The sequence below is a fragment of the Salmo salar genome, chromosome 08, assembly GCF_965601325.2.
Source record: "Salmo salar chromosome 08, fSalSal1, whole genome shotgun sequence".
In the NCBI taxonomy this organism is placed as follows: domain Eukaryota; kingdom Metazoa; phylum Chordata; class Actinopteri; order Salmoniformes; family Salmonidae; genus Salmo; species Salmo salar.
Genome location: NC_138298.1, coordinates 14,000,727 through 14,020,167, shown reverse-complemented (window position 1 = coordinate 14,020,167; position 19,441 = coordinate 14,000,727). Strand labels below are relative to the sequence as shown.

The following is a 19,441-nucleotide window of genomic DNA, read 5'->3' as shown; positions in this document are numbered from 1 at the left end:
CACACCTCTCCAAAGTGTGCACAGTTTCCTAAATAACGTCAATGCACTTTTATGACTCATAGCACTTCATAGTTGACTTTTCTTTTTTGAGCTCTCCTAGTTGTGCCGTTGAGGAACTAGAGCAAGCACACTTGCCGTTGTTTTCTTTGGAACACACCCCTGCTTCCTGCCTTTACACAAGAACTGTTGTTTATGCAATCCAAATACGATCCATTATAAATAGCAATCTGGGTCAGGTGGGCATCATTTGAAAGCCTGTTCTATTGTCAACAGGACTAGCTAAACTATAAAATTACAAGACAATTCAGAGGAGAAGATCGTAATTTCGGTGCACATAGAATGGAGTTGAGTTAGGGTTAACTGCAAACTTTCTTCACAATAGAACAAACAATACTCATTCTGTTTAGGACAACCCAGGCTATAATGCCACGTCATCTTGTAACTGTATGTCAATCATAGTGCTCATAAACATTGACTCTGTATATGCCAAGTTTTATGATATGGAAGTGTATATTTGGACTCAACAGGTGTTTGACTTGCTTGTATGACATCATCAAAATGGTATTTATTATAATGTTTTATCTTTCAAAATACATCAAGTCCTCATAATTTAATTGCCTTGTTCAGGGGCAGAACAACAGATTTTTACCTTGTCAGCTCGGGGATTCGATCTAGCAGCCTTTCGGTTACTGGCCCAACGTTCTAACCACTAGGCTACCTGCTGCCCCAAATAGTGTGGTCTACAGCTTATATACCTCAGGCGAGCAAAACCTCGAGACTTCCTTAATATTTGATTTTGCGCACCAGCTGTTATTGACAAATAGACCGAGACCGCCACCCCTTGTCTTACCAGACTCGGTGAAACATAAGATATTACAGTTTTTAATGTCTCGTTGGTAGGAGTCTTGAACAGAGCTCATCTAGTTTATTATTCAATGATTGCACATTGGCCAACAGTACAGATGGTAGAGAAGGGTTACCCACTTGCAGACAAAATCTCACAATTTGGACCTGCGTCCCCTGTATCTGCCTGGTCGGGTATCTGGAGTAAATGCTTTGCGTCCGACTCGTTAAAGAAAAAATATTTGTCCAGTTCGAGGTGAGTAATCGCTGTTGATATCCAGAAGCTCGTTTTGGTCATAACAGACGGTGGCAGAAACATTATGTACAAAATAAGTTACAAATAATGTGAAAAAAAACCACACAAAATAGCACAATTGGTTAAAAGCCCGTAAAAAGGCAGCCATCTCCTCTGGCACTATTCTGATTATTTAAAATATTTAATAATGTAATTAACTCCTGCAGAATTAAGCAGTTCTTGCAGTAAAATTATACACCAATGTACATTTTGACTCAGGAACAGGAGTGGAGAAATATGATTTAGCAGACCTGAAATCTTATCAGAAACATATTAGGTAATTTTCACAGCTTTCAATTCCCGTCAAACTGATGTCATGTGGAAATTTTGCACTGCATTTTCACTTTATCACATAGTCGGGCAGTTGCAGATGGGTTATTAACAATTGCGGGCGGGTGTGGTTGAACAAACAGCTGATTCCACGCATCACTACCGGAGTTCACCTTTAAGCCTACTGTCTAGTAGTGCTTCTACAACTGGGCCTTTAATATGTAGGCAAAATGTATTGTCCAAGTTAGAGAGGACAAATCCTCTCTACTATCATCATACACATCCTACCGGCATACCACACACTTGTTTACGCCGGGACAGGAGCAAATGTTGTTAACCTACAAACGGAATAAGCATTTGGTCATGTTCAGGTCAGGAAGAGCTTGCAATTGACCGTTTGGAGTCGATTGAAAGAGACAGATTTCATGAAGGAAGGCGAAAGAGAAGCAAGTCTTATTTCTGGAGAATACATTTTTTTACAGGATAGTTTCTTTCACAGTACAACTATAATGGACCTAAACAATATCCTGCAATTTAAAAATATATATATAAACAATTTAAACCAACACAAAAGACAAATGTAACATAATCCCTTGAGGAATGCACTTTGACTACTCATTCAATTATCCAACAAAATGTGTGGTTCTAGACATTGTAAAAATAATACAATAAAATGTTTAAATAAAACTGTATGAGACACCTGAGGAGGGAGAATTGCTGGTGCTTGTAGACGAGTTGCACATCCATGATTTGATTACAACACACTACCCCTGCAATCTACTCCCACATCCTCCGTTAAACTTAACACAAAAGGGATCATTCAGTAAGAAACAGGGTTGGGGTCAATTCAACTTTCAAATCAATCAGTACATTTAGGAAATTAATTAAATGTAACATTTACAATTAGGATTTTTCATTTCCTCAGTTGACGGAATTGAAGCATGAAATGACCCCAACCCTGAAGAAAAGTCAACTTCTCTGTGCATGACATCAGGATGAAAGCATGACAGAGGTTTCAACCGCCAACATAAAATGTGATACTTAAGCCTACAAGTTTAAACCAAGTCCAACTTGATCCAGAGCGATTGAGCAGTGGTGTTAAAAATTCAGCTAATACAATCCACAACCAAAACACACATCTATTGCCCTCACTCAGATAGAAGCTAGCCTGATCCCAGGTCTGTTTTTCCTCTCTTGCCAACTCCTATAACAGTGACCATAGCTGTTGGCGAGACAGCTAAAATCGATCTGGGACCAGGCAAATGAAGAGCTTCTTCACACCGTTCTCCTATCAGGGTGTAAAGTACATCTCTTTGGTCAGCATTGATACGATGCAGGGGACCTGCTTCTTGGCATCAAAACCAGGAGAGTTTGACGCAGACTCAAACTCTGTCGCCACCTTGTGGTTGACCCGGGTCAGGATGTGTTGGACCTCCAGCTCTTTGCTGTACATGTCAATCATCTCACACAGCGATTGGATGTACCAGGAGCCAGTCTGTTCCCCCACGAGTAGTAGCCTGAGGGAAGATGTGTGAGAGTGCATAAGAGTCAAGGGCCTGGTTTGAATAATTCAGAAAATGCATCCTTGCTCGAGATAATAACAGATCTTAATTGGATGGATTGGTAGAAGTAAGAGGGTGGTAGCCTTTCTTTCACAGATCCAACTACTTATAGATCTGTGCATATCTCCAGGAAACAAGGCAACTTGACTGGAGAGTGCTTTATGTATGTGTGTGTGGCTTTGGAACATATCTTGGACCTGGAGCTGTGGAGTAGGCATAGAGGAAGTCTGCTTCCACGGGGATCCTGGTCGAGCTCCCGTCTGAACTGCTGTCTGCCTCGATGCCCACGTCCAGATCAGTACCTCTGCAAGCCTGCATGTCACACACACAGGGAAACAGGAGAAATGGTCATAGTCACACACCCAAAACGCAAAGGCTAACTTTTGAACCATCCCTCACCTCTTGACTTCCGAATCGTACTACACCGGCTCTGACGCTTGTTGGACGTGGCAGGGCAGCCGAGAGCTGCCCAGTGACACAAGCCTAACAGATGAGCTAAAAGAGGCTAAACTACTTCCATGCTCGTTTTGAGGCAAATAACACTGAAACATGCATGAGAACACCAGCTGTTCTGGAAGACTGTATGATCACGCTCTCCGCAGCCAATGTGAGTAAAACCTTTAAACAGGTCAACATTCACAAAGCCGCAGGGGCAGACGGATTACCAGGACGTGTACTGCGAGCATGCGCTGACCAACTGGCAAGTGTCTTCACTGACATTTTCAACCTCTCCCTGTCAGAGTCTGTAATACCAACATGTTTTAAGCAGACCACCATAGTGCCTGTGCCCAAGAACACTAAGATAACCTGCCTAAATGACTACCAACCCATAGCACTCACGTCTGTAGCCATGAAGTGCCCTAGAAAGGCTGGTCATGGCTCACATCAACACCATTATCCCAGAAACCCTAGACCCACTCCAATTTGCATACCGCCCCAATAGATCCACAGATGATGCAATCTCTATTGCACTCCACACTGCCCTTTCCAACCTGGACAAAAGGAACACCTATGTGTTCAGCTTTCAGCTCAGCGTTCAACACCAAAGTCACCTCAAAGCTCATCAATAAGCTAAGGACTCCGAGCCTAAACACCTCCCTCTGCAACTGGATCCTGGACTTCCTGACGGGCCTCCCTCAGGTGGTAAGGGTAGGTAACAACACATCCGCCACGCTGATTCTCAACACAGGGGCCCCTCAGGGGTGCGTGCTCAGTCCCCTCCTGTACTCACTGTTCACTCATGACTGCACGGACAGGCACAACTCCAACACCATCATTAAGTTTGCTGAAAACACAACAGTGATATAATTGATCACCGACGAGACAGCCTATGGGGAGGAGGTCAGAGACCTGGCTGTGTGGTGCCAGGACAACATCTCCCTCAACGTGATCAGGACAAAGGAGGTGATTGTGGACTACAGGAAAAAGGAGGACCGAGCAAGCCCCCATTCTCATCAACGGGGCTGCAGTGGAGCAGGTTGAGAGGCTCAAGTTCCTTGGTGTCCACATCACCAACAAACTAGCATGGTCCAAGGGCACCAAGACAGTCGTGAAGATGGCACGACAAAACGTATTCCCCCTCAGGAGACTGAAAAGACTTGGCAAGGGTCCTCAGATCCTCAAAAGGTTCTACAGTTGCACCATCGAGAGCATCCTGAATGGTTGCATCACTGCCTGGTATGGCAACTGCTCGGCCTCTGACCGCAAGGCACTACAGAGGGTAGTGCGTACGGCCCAGTACATCACTGGGGCCAAGCTTCTTGCTATCCAGGACCTCTATACCAGGCGGTGTCAGAGGAAGGCTCTAAAAATTGTCAAAGACTCCAGCCACCCTAGTCATAGACTGTTCTCTCTGCTACTGCACGGCAAGCGGTACCGGAGCGCCAAGTCTAGGTCTAAGAGGCTTCTAAACAGCTTCTACCCCAAGCCATAACACTCCTGTACACCTAATCAAATGGCTATCCAGACTATTTGCATCCCCCCCCCCCCCCCCCCCCCCCTCTTTTATACCGCTGCTACTCTCTGTTGTTCTTCAATAACTCTACCAACATGTAAATATTACCTCAACTAACCGGTGCCCCCACACATTGACTCTGTACCGGTACCTCCCTGTATATAGTCTCGCTATTGTTAAACTGCATTGTTGGTTAGGGGCTCGTAAGTAAGCATTTCACTGTAAGGGCTACACCTGTTGTATTCGGCGCATGTGACTAATAACATTTGATTTGACTGTGGACGAGACTGACCTGTTTTGTCAGTAGGGGATTAAATTAACCTCTATCTTATACCTTCTTTTAACCTTAACTTCATATTGTTGTTCTAGTGCTTTTGTTTCACTTTAATTCCATCTAGAAAACAAAAACCCCAAACAGGTGCAACGGCTTTGTAAATCTGCTACTGTGTAGTTTTAAAAGTCGGATCTAGGAACAGTACCTGGATGAAGAAGAGTTTGGGCTTGCCCACCAGCGAGTTGCAGCGGTCACCCCGGAACAGGCTGGTGAGCCTCTTGAGCTAGATGGAGGCATCCGTCCCGAAGAACACACTATCGTCCCCGTGACTCAGCAGGACACACACGAATGAGGCGGAGCGGCTGTGGTCCTCCTTGGAGGCTGGAAACACAACATCAAGTTTTAGATTGGTCCTTCACAGAATTGACAAGACACTTTAAAGGAGAAATCTGCTGTTGCTACATACATTTTTGGACTTTGTATTGATGTACCCTTAGTTAAACTGTTGTACACCATCAGAACCCAAAATATAAGCTTGCTAAGTTACTTCAATGTTTGTAAACAAAGTAAATGTAAACAAACACTGTACAGCATTTTAAAACATGGTTAAAACTATAATGTTGATATCATGGATGGTCAGTCCTGTCTATGAGTTTGAAAATGGTTACATTTCTTCAGCCTCATCTCTCAGCTTTTTACCAAAACATGGTGGGGGTAAGTTTTGTTATTGTTTCAACTGCGGATTGCCCCTTTAAAAGGTAGACAAGAGCAGTATTGGGACTATTTCCAGAACAACAAGTGGGAAGCGAGACGCTCATTTTCTCCACCATTGTTTTCACACAGCTATCACGTTGCAGGTGAGTGAATGAAGTGCAACAGTGCACATACTGTGAGAGCGGATAGTTTTGCATCCCACTCATCTGCAATGTCTTTGGTTAACCCTGTTGCTCGTGGCAACATCATACTGTTAATTCTCAGTTAAGTACAGGAGACTATGTACCTTTACCTGATTTTATTGTGAATGGGCTGCTTTTAAAACTTAATTTACTGAATGTCTTCTGTGTATGATCTTCATACGAAGACAAACCTATCTCTGTAGTGGTTGTCAGTGGTGATGCTGACTTTCAAACATGCTTACCTGTGGTTAAAACATGTTTGATCTGGTCCACTGTCTGGTCGTTGTAAACCTTCACCTTATAACCCAGTTTCCCAAACACCTTAATCATATTGCCTGCATCCACATCTGTGCCATTGCGTACATTCATACCTTTAAAAACAAAGTCAAGTTATTAGACTAATTCTATTTGCTTTCTGGATATGGAATGTGTGTCATCATTGTGTACATACAGCCTTTACACAGTAGTGGGAAAAGTACCTTATTGTCATACTTGAGTAAAAGTAAAGATACCTTCATAGAAAATGACTCAAGTAAAAGTGAGTCACCCAGTAAAATACTACTTGAATAAAAGTCAAAAAGTTTTGTTTTAAATATATTTAAGTATCAAAAGTAAAAATATAAATACTTTCAAATTCCTTATATTAAGAAAACCCAACAGAACCATTTTATTTGTATTTTATTTACAGCTTGCCAGGGGCACACTCCAACAGTCAGACATAATTTACAAAAAAAGCATGTGTGTGTGTGTAGTGAGTCCTCCAGATCAGAAGCAGTATGGATGACCAGGGATGTTCTCTGTTTAGTGAGTCCTCCAGATCAGAGGCAGTAGGGATGTTCTCTTAATAAGTGCGTGAATTGGGCCATTTTCCTGTTCTGCTAAGCATTCAAATGTAACAAATACTTTTGGGTGTCGGGGAAAATTTATGGCGTAAAAAGTACATTATTTTCTTTAGGAATGTAGTGAAGGCTCAGTTGGTAGAGCATGGTGTTTGCAACGCCAGGGTTGTGGGTTCGATTCCCACGGGGGACCAGTACGGATAAAAAAAAAAAATGAAATGTATGCATTCACTACTGTAAGTCGCTCTGGATAAGAGCGTCTGCTAAATGACTAAAATGTAATGTAAAAAAATGTAAGTAAAAGTTGCATAAAATATGAATAGTACAAAAAACTACTTTAGTACTTTAAAGTATTTTTACTTAAGTACTTTACACCGCTGCATTTACACATATTCTTACAGTAGTAACCCAGCAGACAAAGCTGGGTGAGGTAATGTCATTACAACCAGTTTACATAATAATAAAAAAAAATATAATATTTAACCTTTATTTAACCAGGTAGGCCAGTTGAGAACAAGTTCTCATTTACAACTGCGACCTGGCCAAGATAAAGCAAAGCAGTGCGATAAAAACAACAACACAGAGTTACACATGGGATAAACAAACGTACAGTCAATAACAATAGAAAAATATGTGTGTGCTGTGTGTGCAAATGGGGTAAGGTGGTAAGGCAATAAATAGGCCAATAGTGGCGAAGTGATTACAATTTAGAAATTTACACTGGAGTGATATATGTGCAAATGAGGATGTCTAAGTAGAAATACTGGTGTGCAAAAGAGCAGGAAAACAAAAACAAATATGGGGATGAGGTAGGTAGTTGGTTGGATGGGCTATTTACAGATGCAGCAATCGGTAAGCTGCTCGGACAGCTGACGCTTAAAGTTAGTGAGGGAGATATAAGTCTCCAACTTGAGTGATTTTTGCAATTCGTTCCAGTCATTGGCAGCAGAGAACTGGAAGGAAAGGCGGCCAAAGCAGGTGTTGGCTTTGGGGATGACCAGTGAAATATACCTGCTGGAGCGCGTACTAAGGGTGGGTGTTGCTATGGTGACCAGTGAGCTGAGATAAGGCGGGGCTTTACCTAGCAAAGACTTATAGATGACCTAGAGCCAGTGGGTTTAGCGACGAATATGTAGCGAGGACCAGCCAACGAGAGCATACAGGTCGCAGTGGTGGGTAGTATATGGGGCTTTGGTGACAAAACAGATGGCACTGTGATAGACTGCATTCAATTTGCTGAGTAGAGTGTTGGAGGCTATTTTGTAAATGACATCGCCGAAGTCAAGGATCGATAGGATAGTCAGTTTTACGAGGGTATGTCTGGCAGCATGAGAGAAGAAGGCTTTGTTGCAAAATAAGAAGCCAATTCTATATTTAACTTTGTATTGGAGATGCTTAAGGTGAGTCTGGAAGAAGAGTTTACAGTCTAGCCAGACACCTAGGTTTTTATAGTTGTCCACATATTCTAAGTCAGAACCGTCCAGAGTAGTGATGCTAGTCGGGCGGGCGTGGGCAGCGATCGGTTGAAGAGCATGCATTTCGTTTTACTAGCATTTAAGAGCAGTTGGAGGCCACGGAAGGAGTGTTGCATGGCGTTGAAGCTCGTTTGGAGGTTTGTTAACACAGTGTCCAAAGAAGGGCCAGATGTATACAGAATGGTGTCGTCTGTGAAGAGGTGGATCAAAGAATCACCCGCAGCAAGAGCGACATCATTGATATGTACAGAGAAAAGAGTCGGCCCGAGAATTGAATCAGGTTATAATGATGTAATTTCAACTAGTTTCACCCACTGGGAAGAAGCTGAACAACAAGCTTTATGCAAATACAAAACATAAGTATTAGACATAGACTAGACACGGGAAAAACATCACCCTATGTCAACAAATGAACAAACACAATACCTGTTCTTCTGTCAAAGTTCTTGTTGTTGATGATGATACACTGGCCAATGCTGGGGTAACTGAGACTGTACCTGAAGCTATGGGCCTGAGGTTTGGCGTCCACCTGCATAGACCCAGAGCCAGCACAGGGGCCCTCGCACCTAAGAAATAATAAAACAGATGCCACTTAGCAGAAGCTTTCATCCAAAGTCCCTTGCAATCTAGTGATTGCATAGCCTACATTTTCATCTATGCATGTTATTCCTCTGAGAATTGAACCTACAACTTTGTCATTGGTAGCTCTTAACAACTGAGCCACACAGGACCACTAGTTAGATCACAGCAATACACCAATCTGATACTCTGTGTAAGTCAGATATCGGACTGGGTTTTGAGTAAGGACACACGTGAACTGTTGAAATACTTTTGAGCATCCTTACCTCCTACTTTCCTCAAAGTAATCACTGATCAGACATGTGGATTGTGTGGAAGCTATGAGGTGGTACCCTTACTTTTCACCTGCAGAATCATCAGATCAGTGATTACTTTAAGGAAGGGCTGAAGAATGCATTTCAAAAGCATTTCACAGGCAGGCCCTTAACGCAAAATTATCCCAGGGGTGTTGCCATGTGACTGACCCTGTGCCTTCCCTCTCAACCGGACTGGTAAGCCATTTCTATGACTAAAAAGAGAAGACGTTTTACATAAGAGATACAATAGATCTCTTATTGTAAACGTCTATTTTTAGTCATAGATATGGCTGTGTGTGTGTGTGTCAACTATAGGCGTGATACAAAAACAATTTGGTCAATTTCCTGTATGTAGTCTAGCTATACTGGCCATGGACCAAATTTGGCATCAGACTCCACGACCACAACACGATCATCAAGTAACAATGTAGCCGAATGTCCTGATTTCATTACAATTATTTTAAATAACATTTGAAGGTTCCGACTGTCTGGTAAATATCGACACTCAAACCAACTTTACCACGGTTGGCTAGGCTACTTCGTAAAATGCATGCATTGTGATAACAAAGCATCTCACTCTTGTCCACTGCCCCGCCTGGCGTCAACGCAGTCCGCAGCACTCAAATCGTTTGCTACTGACATGGTATTCTGCGAATCGATTTCAAACAAATGTCAGTGATTATATAAAAATTTTCGTAGTAAAGTTTTGGCCAGACCGTGCAAATTGCCAAACTTATATAAAGCCAATATACTGTATGCATATGTCTTCCTGGAGTTCTTTGTTACAAACAACAGTCAGCGACCAACCAATAGTAGCGTCCGGAGTAAACGATATTAGATTACGTCATCATCAAAACCAACGCAAGGGGGCGTTCGGTTTACACGTCCACACCACTCATATGATCCCATCTAAAAAAAAACATTAATAATACACGTGTACATGTAACTTGTGGCTCCACATTGGTGGGCTATATGCATTTGTAATATGTAATAGCCATATTGCACGAATTCAGCTTATGAGACAAAAGTACAATGTGCTCAACTATTTGGATAGTAAGGCACACTTCTAGCGCATTGGAAGTACGTCACTTTTCGCAGCAAAACAACGTTTTCCAACACGGGTTCCTGTAAGTAGATAGAGTCACTTCCTGCTGTAAATCGAATTCTGTAACGGTAGCCTAGCTTAGCAAACGTTAAGCAGGTTTTACATCTTATTATACATTTTAGTGGTACTAGCATTAACAACATTACTGGTACATATTACACTCAACTCTGGCTAAATGTGTGTATGGCTAGTCTGATTTAATCAGGCTGTAATACACAATTAATTAGTACCAATTCCTACACAATTGAATGCTTGTAAACAAAATTATGAATGTAGCATTAACAACATTACTGGTACATATTACACTCAACTCTGGCAAAATGTGTGTATGGCTAGTCTGATTTAATCAGTCTGTAATACACAATGAATTAGTACCAATTCCTACACAATTGAATGCTTGTAAACAAAATTATGAATGTAGCTAAAACAATCTTGTCATGTCCTTGCATCCAATGTGTCTGAATTTGAAAGTTGGCCCTAGCTAGCTACATTTCTCCAGCCACATCCCATCCATTCTCTGTTAGGCCTAATAATGATGGGGCTTCACAATCATATTCTTGTGAATGCAAAATCAGAGATGGATCCATAGGTCTATAGTAATGCCTTCAGTATTGATCATTGCTAAAGTTAGATATGGAAAAACACTGACACGACTAAATTAAATTAATCAAATAAAAATGTTTTTTCTTCTTACATGCAGAAATGACTGGTGGCAGCCTGCATCACATAGAAGATGAACAAGGGTGATTGGGGAAACAGATTGAAGAAGGTGGAACAACTAGCTCAGTCCTTCCAGCAGTGTCCCTTGTCCTCTCGCTACAAACCAAGGCTGTCCCGGCTATGGCAGCCATCCTCCATATGGAAGCTCTTCCCTCGTCAATGTATGGCTATCAACTTTGCCCAGAGTTGCAGAGAGGTACGCACCAGCATGCCTGCAGTAACGTGATGCCAGATCCGTTTGTGCTGTCATGTTTGACATTGACCTAGGATTTGACAAGACGGCACAAACAGATCTGTATGTCTGGAGGACTTTGTGCCCTTTTGTGTGACGTGTGTTTCATTGCACTTCCATGTGTCATAATTAGAGAAAAAAGGACATTTGTTTTCAGCTAACTGTAGTTTGGACTGCCCTCTAATTCAAAGGACGTACACGTGTTTGCACTTGAGAAGGAACAGGCCAAGGTGGGTCAGAGGATCTTCCTGGTCACCAGTTACAGTGAGCTATGGCACTTCTACAGGTATGTGTAAGGTAACACCATTCACTTCAATACAACTTTATTTATACCTTCAGAGGCAGTTAAGAAATAAGAAAGTCCGATTTGTCATAACTGAAGATTGTTAACCAATGGTACTACTGCACCTTAACCCTTTCAGTTTCAACTGTAGTCAGTACCTACAGGCAATCTCTGATGCATTGCTATGAGGTAATCCCAGAGGGGGCTGTTTGCAAGCTGTATTTTGACTTGGAGTTCCACAGGCCCTCCAATAAGGGCTTTGATGGGAAGTGCATGGTAGACTCCCTCATCCAAACATTGATTGCTTCCTTCCCTCTCAAGTGCAAAATATACCTGGGTCAAATATGTTGTTTATGCTGTTAGTTATGTCATTGTTATGACAATTGACTTTACACTGACATGACACACACTGTTTAGATCAGCCTGTTGGCTAGGTAAACTGGCTAAACAAATTCATGGTTTGTGGCATGACAGTGTAAAGTCATTTGCCATAAAGTGAAACCAGCTGTCGAGGCTGTTTGACATCTGTTAGGTAATTGTTATGACCGTAGCCCTTATGACAGGTGGTCCAAAAGTGATCCGTAGAAGGATGTTTTTTGCTGTACATTCTGAGGAATTAAATGTTAATGTAACCGCTCTCAAATTCATAGACAGAGCTATGGATGCAAAGATTGACTTGCAGAATTTTAATCATGTTTTTGAGGCTATACAGTGTCATTGTTTACAAACAATGGAGCAAAACTAGCTTATATTTTGGGTTCTGATGGGGTATGACAGTTAATGTGGAAATTTAGCAAGTTGAGATGACTAAACTGCTTTGACTAACACTAGATTGTATACTGTCATGGTCCAACATATTGATGCAGTTGTAGCTAAGATGGGGAGAAGTCTGTCTATAATAAAGCAATGCTCTGCCTTAACAACACTATCAACAAGGCAGATCCTACAGGCCCTAGTTTTGTTTCACCTGGACTACTGTTCAGTCGTGTGGTCAGGTGCCACAAAAAAGGACTTAGGAAAATTGCAATTGGCTCAGAACAGGGCAGCACGGCTGGCCCTTGGATGTACACAGAGAGCTAATATTAATAATATGCATGTCAATCTCTCCTGGCTCAAAGTGGAGGAGAGATTGACTTCATCACTACTTTTATTTATGAGAGGTATTGACATGTTGAATGCACCAAGCTGTCTGTCTAAACAGCTCGGACACCCATGCATACCCCACAAGACCTGCCACCAGAGGTCTCTTCACAGTCCACAAGTCCAGAGCAGACTATGGGAGGCGCACAGTACTACATAGAGTCATGACTACATGGAACTCTATTCCACATCAAGTAACTGATGCAAGCAGTAAAATTAGATTTAAAACACAGATGAAAAAACACCTTATGGAACAGCGGGGACTGTGAAACAACACAAACATTGGCACTGACACATGCATATACACACACACACACGATAACATATGCACTATACATACACATGAATTTAATACTGTAGATATGTGGTAGTGGTGGAGGAGGGGCCTGAGGGCACACAGTGTGTTGTGAAATCTGTGAATGTATTGTAATGTTTTAAAATGGTATTAACTGCCTTAATTTTGCTGGACCCCAGGAAGAGTAGCTGCTGCTTTGGCATTTTAGAGAATTTAGCAGTACGTCCAAACAACCGGCCTCACAACTGCAGACCACGTGTATGGCGTCGTGTGGGCGAGCAGTTTGCTGATGTCAACGTTGTGAACAGAGTGCCCCATTGTGGCGGTGGGCTTATGGTATGGTCAGGCATAAGCTATGGACAACGAACACAATTGCATTTTATCAATGATAATTTGAATGAGCAGAAATACAGTGATGAGATCCTGAGGCCCATTGTGAGGCCCATTTTATTTTTTTAAGGTATCTGTGACCAACAGATGCATATCTGTATTCCCAGTCATGTGAAATTCATAGATTACCGTAGGTCCTGATGAATTTATTTCAATTGACTGATTTCCTCATATGAAATACTGTAACTCAGTAAAATCAATGAAATTGTTGCATGTTGCGTTTATATTTTTGTTCAGTATAGATATTAAACTCAACTTCACAATATTATTGCTTTTATTTTGGAGGTAGAAAATGCATTGTTTTCTAATCAATGTAGGCTCATGCTGATTTAAAAAAATATCTCATCAGTCAATCAAGTATGTATTTTGTCTTTTTTAAAAGGGCAATTTATCCATTTGATTCTGCAGCCAGTGATGAGCGTGCATAGGAGGGGAAGTGAACTTGAGAATGACGTGGGCGGAGTCACAGAGGACAGTGGCAAAAGGTCTGTCCTTTGATGTTCTAAAACAAATTTCGGTAACACTTTATCTTATCATTCCAAAAGATTTAACGCAATTAGTAACTAAGAAACAAATTGATAGATACATTCAATACAACAACACAATACTAAAGAGTTCAGAGACACAAAAATAATAGGTGTCTTTTGGGGTTTAGAAAAGTCAGGTCCATAATTATTGGCACCCTTGATAAAGATCTGCAAAAAAGACTATAAAATAAATAATACAAATACTGAGATATATTGCATGTTCCAGAAAATGGGGAAATTATATTTTATACTAATACAATTGCTCAGTGAAAGAGCTTTTGTTTAACAAGTAATACAAAAAATCTCAAATATAGGGGTCAAAATAATTGCCATCCCTCTTTTCAATACACTAGCACCCTCCCCTTGTGAGGATAGCGACACTGAGCCTCATTCTAAAATGTTTAATAAGATTGGATTGAAGAGGGCAGTCGATAAGAGCAGACAAAGGATATCAAGGATCTTGAAAGATTCTGTATGGAGGAATGGTCTAAGATCCCTCCCAACATGTTCTCCAATCTCATTAAACACTCTCAACAGGCTCAGTGTTGTTATCCTCACAACGGGATGGTGCTAGAGTATTGAAAACAGTTGTGGCAATAATTTTGACCCCTATCTTTTTTATTAAACAAAGTCTCTTTCTCTGTGCAGTTGTATTAGTATAAAATAATTTCCAAAAAATGTTGAACATACAATATAGCTCAGTATTTGTATTATTTATTTTATAGTCTTTTCATGGTCATCTTTATCAAGGGTACCAATAATTATGGACCTGACTGTAAATCACAGAAAGAACGGGTGTTGTCCACTTCTTTGTGGGGAGAACACTGGTAGCCTCCCAAAGAGTCTTAAATTGAAGGATGACAAACAAAACAATATCTTTCATAGAAGACAGAAAGGCTATTCAGTTCAATAACCCCTGTGTTTTTCAGTCAAAACCAGTATTAGCCAGCGGTTTAATATTGGCAGAGAAATCTCCAAACCTGGGTCAAAAACATATGTCATATTCCTTAAAATGTTTGGGGTGAGCTTGACGTAGCCTGCATGGCGCAATGGAATAGTCCCAAAAGTGCAAACTCAAAGTTGTGTTCATTCGTGTGTGTACAGTACCAGTCAAAAGTTGACACACCTACTCATTCCAGGGTTTTTCTTTATTTTTACTATTTTCTAGAATAATAGTGAAGACATCAAAACTATGAAATAACACATATGGAATCATGTAGTAGCCAAAAAAGTGTTAAACAAATCAAAATATATTTTATATTCTTCAAAGTAGCCCCTTTGCCTTGATGACAGCAAAGGATGGCATCCAAGGATGTAAGTTTACAGCAGCTGTTAGATAAATACTGTATATGTATTATTTTAGATGCACTGTATGTATGTATTATGTGTAGATTGATGAGAAAAAACAATTGAATCCATTTAGAATAAGGCTGTAACGTAACAAAAACGTTAGCTAACAGTACACTTTAACTTGATATTAGGTTAATGCTGTTTTACTACGCGATACATTTTAAAAAACAGCCGCGTTTGACACGATTACCTAAACATACTGACCAGCTCCAATAGATAGATGAGCGCTATATGGCAGACCAATCCAAACTCATCTCTCGGCATGTCCAGCCCACTCATTATCTCAGCCAATCATGGCTAGCGGGAAGGTTGCTGACTTTTTTTGTGGCTAAACCAACTATGCTCATAATTTAACAATTTTATTCGTATTTACAGATGGCATACAAGTTTGATATTAGGCACATGAAGGTTCACATGTTCGAGAAGGCATTTCTGCCCCCCCAAAAAACATTTTGATTAAAAAAATATTTTTTATGCTCAAACAGCCCTCCTGTGAAGTCGTGACTTGCGACATACGCCTAGTTTCCTGAATTGGGTCACAAAGGTGGAAAAAGTCAATGAGTGAATACTTTCCAAATGACAATGCCCCCATTGTTAGAGCACTTAATCCCGTCTCTTGTCAGTATATTGATATGCTTTGGTGAATTTCAAATGTTTTCTTGATTCCTCCTTTTCTTGATTCCTCAACCTCCTTCTCAAAATGCATCTGAGGAGAAGATCCTTGGCTCCTCCCCTAGGACCTTCTCCAATGTGTTGTGAGGAGGAGGCAAGAGAACATAAGGAATTTAGGGTATACTTTTGAGATTAACACCCTGCTTTTGTCCCCCTGCCTTTTCTGGCCTTTCTTCCCCCCACAGGTGGATCTTAGAGGTCTGGTACCAGAAGTGTCCCGACCCTGTTTGCAAGAGCTTCAGATATTCCAGTACACGCTGGTTAACACTAAAATGGTATTGACTTTGATTAAATAGAATAGATAGTATATACTAATAATAGTATTGACACAAGTCATCTTATAACCACAATCGAGAGCCTGTGTTTTAGGCGATTGTTATACCAGTACGTCATTAATTGAAATGACTTTGGAACAGCAGGAAATCTTACAGATTGTGCCTTTTTAAACCAATAATTTCCCCCTTCCAGGTTACCCATTACCCCAGGACATCTGCGTCAGCTACAATGGTGAGTTCTGTACCGGTTCCCCTCACTGCTACAAAAGTCACACTTGTTGCCATTTTAATAGAAAATTACATCTACAGTACCCGACTCTGTTGGGTACCTGACTTCCTCTGGCTACATGAATGGGTAACTCAAAAAAGAATCGCACAGTAACAGAAAAAATGTAGACGGTAATAAGTTGTGAGTTTGTCTATTTGGCGGCAGGATGAGGAGGACCAGGCGTATCTGATGGACGACATGGGGAACATTGAGCTCAGCTAGACACCCCCAGCGGAGAAGTACCAGGGGGGCTCGGCAGCAACACTTCCCCAGGGAGATGAGGCAGATGACCAGGCCTACCTGGAGGCCCTGGAGGATGTCGAGAGAAGCACAGGCGATTTGGCAGAGGATGATGTCCCAGATGAGCTTCTGCTCCAAACCATGACTGAGTTTGAGTCCCTCAAAGATTTGTGCTTGTCGGGCCACTAAGTGCATTTTCCTTCAGTTCTGTTCATGGAGACAAAGGGTGAGCAGGCTTTTGCTCCAGCTCAGAAGGAACCCACCCCATTCAACTACTATGTACATATTAACTAAATTACCTTGACTAACCGGTGCCCCCACACATTTACTCTGTACCGGTGCCCCCTGTATATAGCCTCGCTTGTTATTTTACTGCTGCTGTTTAAATATTTGTTACTTTTATTTTTCTATTTTTTACTTAACACTTGTTTTTTCCTTAACTTCTTAAAGCATTGTTAGTTAAGGGCTTGTAAGTAAGCGTTTCACTATAAGGTCTACACTTGTTGTATTCGGCGCATGTGACAAATAAGATTTGATTTGATTCAAGGGCTTGATGCTTAGTTGAATTAAGTGTGTTGAGGTGCTGGGCTGGAACAAAAGCCTGCTAGCCTGTGAATTTCCAAGAGCAGAATGGAAGAAGACTGCATTAGAGGGAGGTTATACTTGTCCAACAGTACATTTGTAATACAGTAATTCAGTACAATCCTCAATTTCAATTACTGGCTGTTAATGCACTTTATAAACAGAGGTTTTTCCCAATTACCTAGGCCTATTCAATGCAAGGTGCGTTATAGCAGTGGTCTCCAACAGGTCGATTGTAAGCTACCAATAGCTCGCAGCCCACCTATGAGTAGCTCGCCAAACAATTCTGAAAGTACATGCAATTTTCACGTGTTCCTCGCAAACTGTCAAACAAATATCACACACCACAAGCTCCCAGCTACTATCTAGTCAATGCAACATTGACAGTATCCCACCCCTGGTCAGCCACTATTGGCTTAAAAACCCAAACCTAACACAATATCTGCCAAATTAATTTCCAGGAATATTGCTAGTCTGTCTGCGTCGTGCGTTTGTCTATCACTCCGTGTGTAGCCAGATATAACTGTCTTGTGGGTTGACATAAATACTTTCCCCAAACCTTCTCAATTATCATAAGTATATCATTTGTATCTATTATTTGCAAACTTTGCCATGAAATGAGCAGCCGCAGTACAGAACCGACACATTAGACAGCACATTCCTCACTCTTTAGATGCGCAATTAAAAGGCCAGATGCACAATTAAAGGGTAAATATTTTTTTGTTTTCTTCCAGATTTAAGCATTGACATAGACTCAGAACATCCAATTTTGTTGTTTCTCTATGAACAATTGTAATTGAGAGTGAAAACAAAAAATCTATACATTTTAAAAAGTAGCTCTCATGGTAGAAAAGGTTGTGGAGACCCCTGCGTTACAGCGTGGCACACTATAACATACATTTAAAGGTCATTTACGGTTAAGCCGACAATCTCCACAAATGTCTGTGAATATGCTGTTAAAAAGAGCATTGTCGGCTGTGTAGGGCGCTTCACAATAAAGCACCTTGCATTGAATGCCGGCCCTACTGGTTGTTCTGATAGCATGCAATTGTATATAGCTTGGTAGGATGTTTCTGATAACTGAACATTGATAAACTACCAACTCCTTACCTGTTTTCTGGTACTTGTTTGTTCTGGATTATTTTGACTGAATTTATAAACATATGACTGAAAACCATTTATCTGCAAATTGAGTCATCAAGCATGTGTCCACAGGCATGGAAGGAAGCTAAAGTAATTCCACTGCCTAAAAATAGTAAAGCACCCTAAGCTGGCTCTTATAGCTGTCTGTTCTTAGTAAACTGATGGAGAGAATTGTGTTTGACCAAATACATTTTACATTTAATCATTTAAATGTAAAATCCCACAAGTAGTGAGTGGATACATTTTCATTTGTACTGGTTCCCCGTGGAAATCGAACCCACAACCCTGGCATTGCAAGTGCCATGCTCTACCAACTGAGCCAAACTATATCATTTTTCAAAGAAGTTAACTTCTGAATTTCAGATATAGGGCACTCAACCTGTACTGCACTTACTCAAATTAAAGATGATTGGTTAAAATAAATGGATAAGATAGTTGGAGCTGTATTGTTAGATTTCAGTTCAGCCTTTCTTATTGATCATAAATTGTTATTGAAGAAACTCACTTGCTATGACTTTACGTCACCTGCGATCACATGGTTGGAGAGTCATTTATCCAATAGAACCCAGTATTCAAGGCAGTTGCCTTGGGCCGTTACGCTTCTCTAGTTTTACAAATGATTTGCCACGAAGCTAGAATGACTATGTATGCGGATGATTCCACACTTAACATGTCAGCACCCAAAGCCAGGGAGCTCACTGACATTCTAAATAAAGAGTTAGTATCAGAATGGGTAATAGACTGGTCTTAAATACATACAACTAAAGCATTTTATTTGGTTCAGAACCTAAGACCTAAACCTCAACTGGAGTTGTGCATAAAGGGTGTGACCACTGAGCAAGTTGAGGAAGCGAACTCCTAGGTATGACAGGATGGTCAATTATCATGATCAAGTCATATTCACAAAGTTGTGAAGATGGGGAAGGGGTATGTCTG

At 41.1% G+C, this 19,441-nt stretch overlaps 1 protein-coding gene and 1 pseudogene across 3 annotated transcripts; one reads left to right on the top strand and one right to left on the bottom strand.

Moving 5' to 3' along the window:
* Positions 1 to 910: 910 nt before the first annotated feature.
* Positions 911 to 10,130, bottom strand: LOC106610001 (caspase-3-like; annotated as a pseudogene). Its single transcript, XR_014393065.1, has 6 exons — positions 9,861 to 10,130; positions 8,835 to 8,974; positions 6,337 to 6,465; positions 5,404 to 5,579; positions 3,168 to 3,282; positions 911 to 2,925 (listed from the first exon to the last, which is right to left on the bottom strand). The product of XR_014393065.1 is annotated as a caspase-3-like (transcript).
* A 65-nt stretch (positions 10,131 to 10,195) lies between these two features.
* Positions 10,196 to 18,539, top strand: LOC106610002 (DNA-directed primase/polymerase protein). 2 transcript variants are annotated; one of them, XM_014209088.3, is made up of 6 exons: positions 10,196 to 10,410; positions 11,089 to 11,304; positions 11,532 to 11,626; positions 16,183 to 16,272; positions 16,466 to 16,504; positions 16,706 to 18,539. In XM_014209088.3, the coding sequence occupies exons 2-6, from the start codon at positions 11,122 to 11,124 to the stop codon at positions 16,728 to 16,730; spliced, it is 432 nt and encodes a 143-aa protein (XP_014064563.1). In that variant the 5' UTR covers positions 10,196 to 10,410; positions 11,089 to 11,121; the 3' UTR covers positions 16,731 to 18,539. The 2 variants fall into 2 exon arrangements, with proteins under 2 accessions (XP_014064563.1, XP_014064565.1); XM_014209090.3 differs by lacking the exon at positions 11,532 to 11,626 and having other exon boundaries at positions 10,197 to 10,410.
* Positions 18,540 to 19,441: the final 902 nt, after the last annotated feature.

Coding starts and splice junctions, on each gene's coding strand:
- LOC106610002 (XM_014209088.3), top strand. CDS start 11,122: ATGAACAAGGGTGATTGGGGAAACAGATTGAAGAAGGTGGAACAACTA. Junction 11,305..11,531: donor TTGCCCAGAGTTGCAGAGAG/GTACGCACCAGC, acceptor TCTAATTCAAAG/GACGTACACGTGTTTGCACT. Junction 16,273..16,465: donor CGCTGGTTAACACTAAAATG/GTATTGACTTTG, acceptor TCCCCCTTCCAG/GTTACCCATTACCCCAGGAC.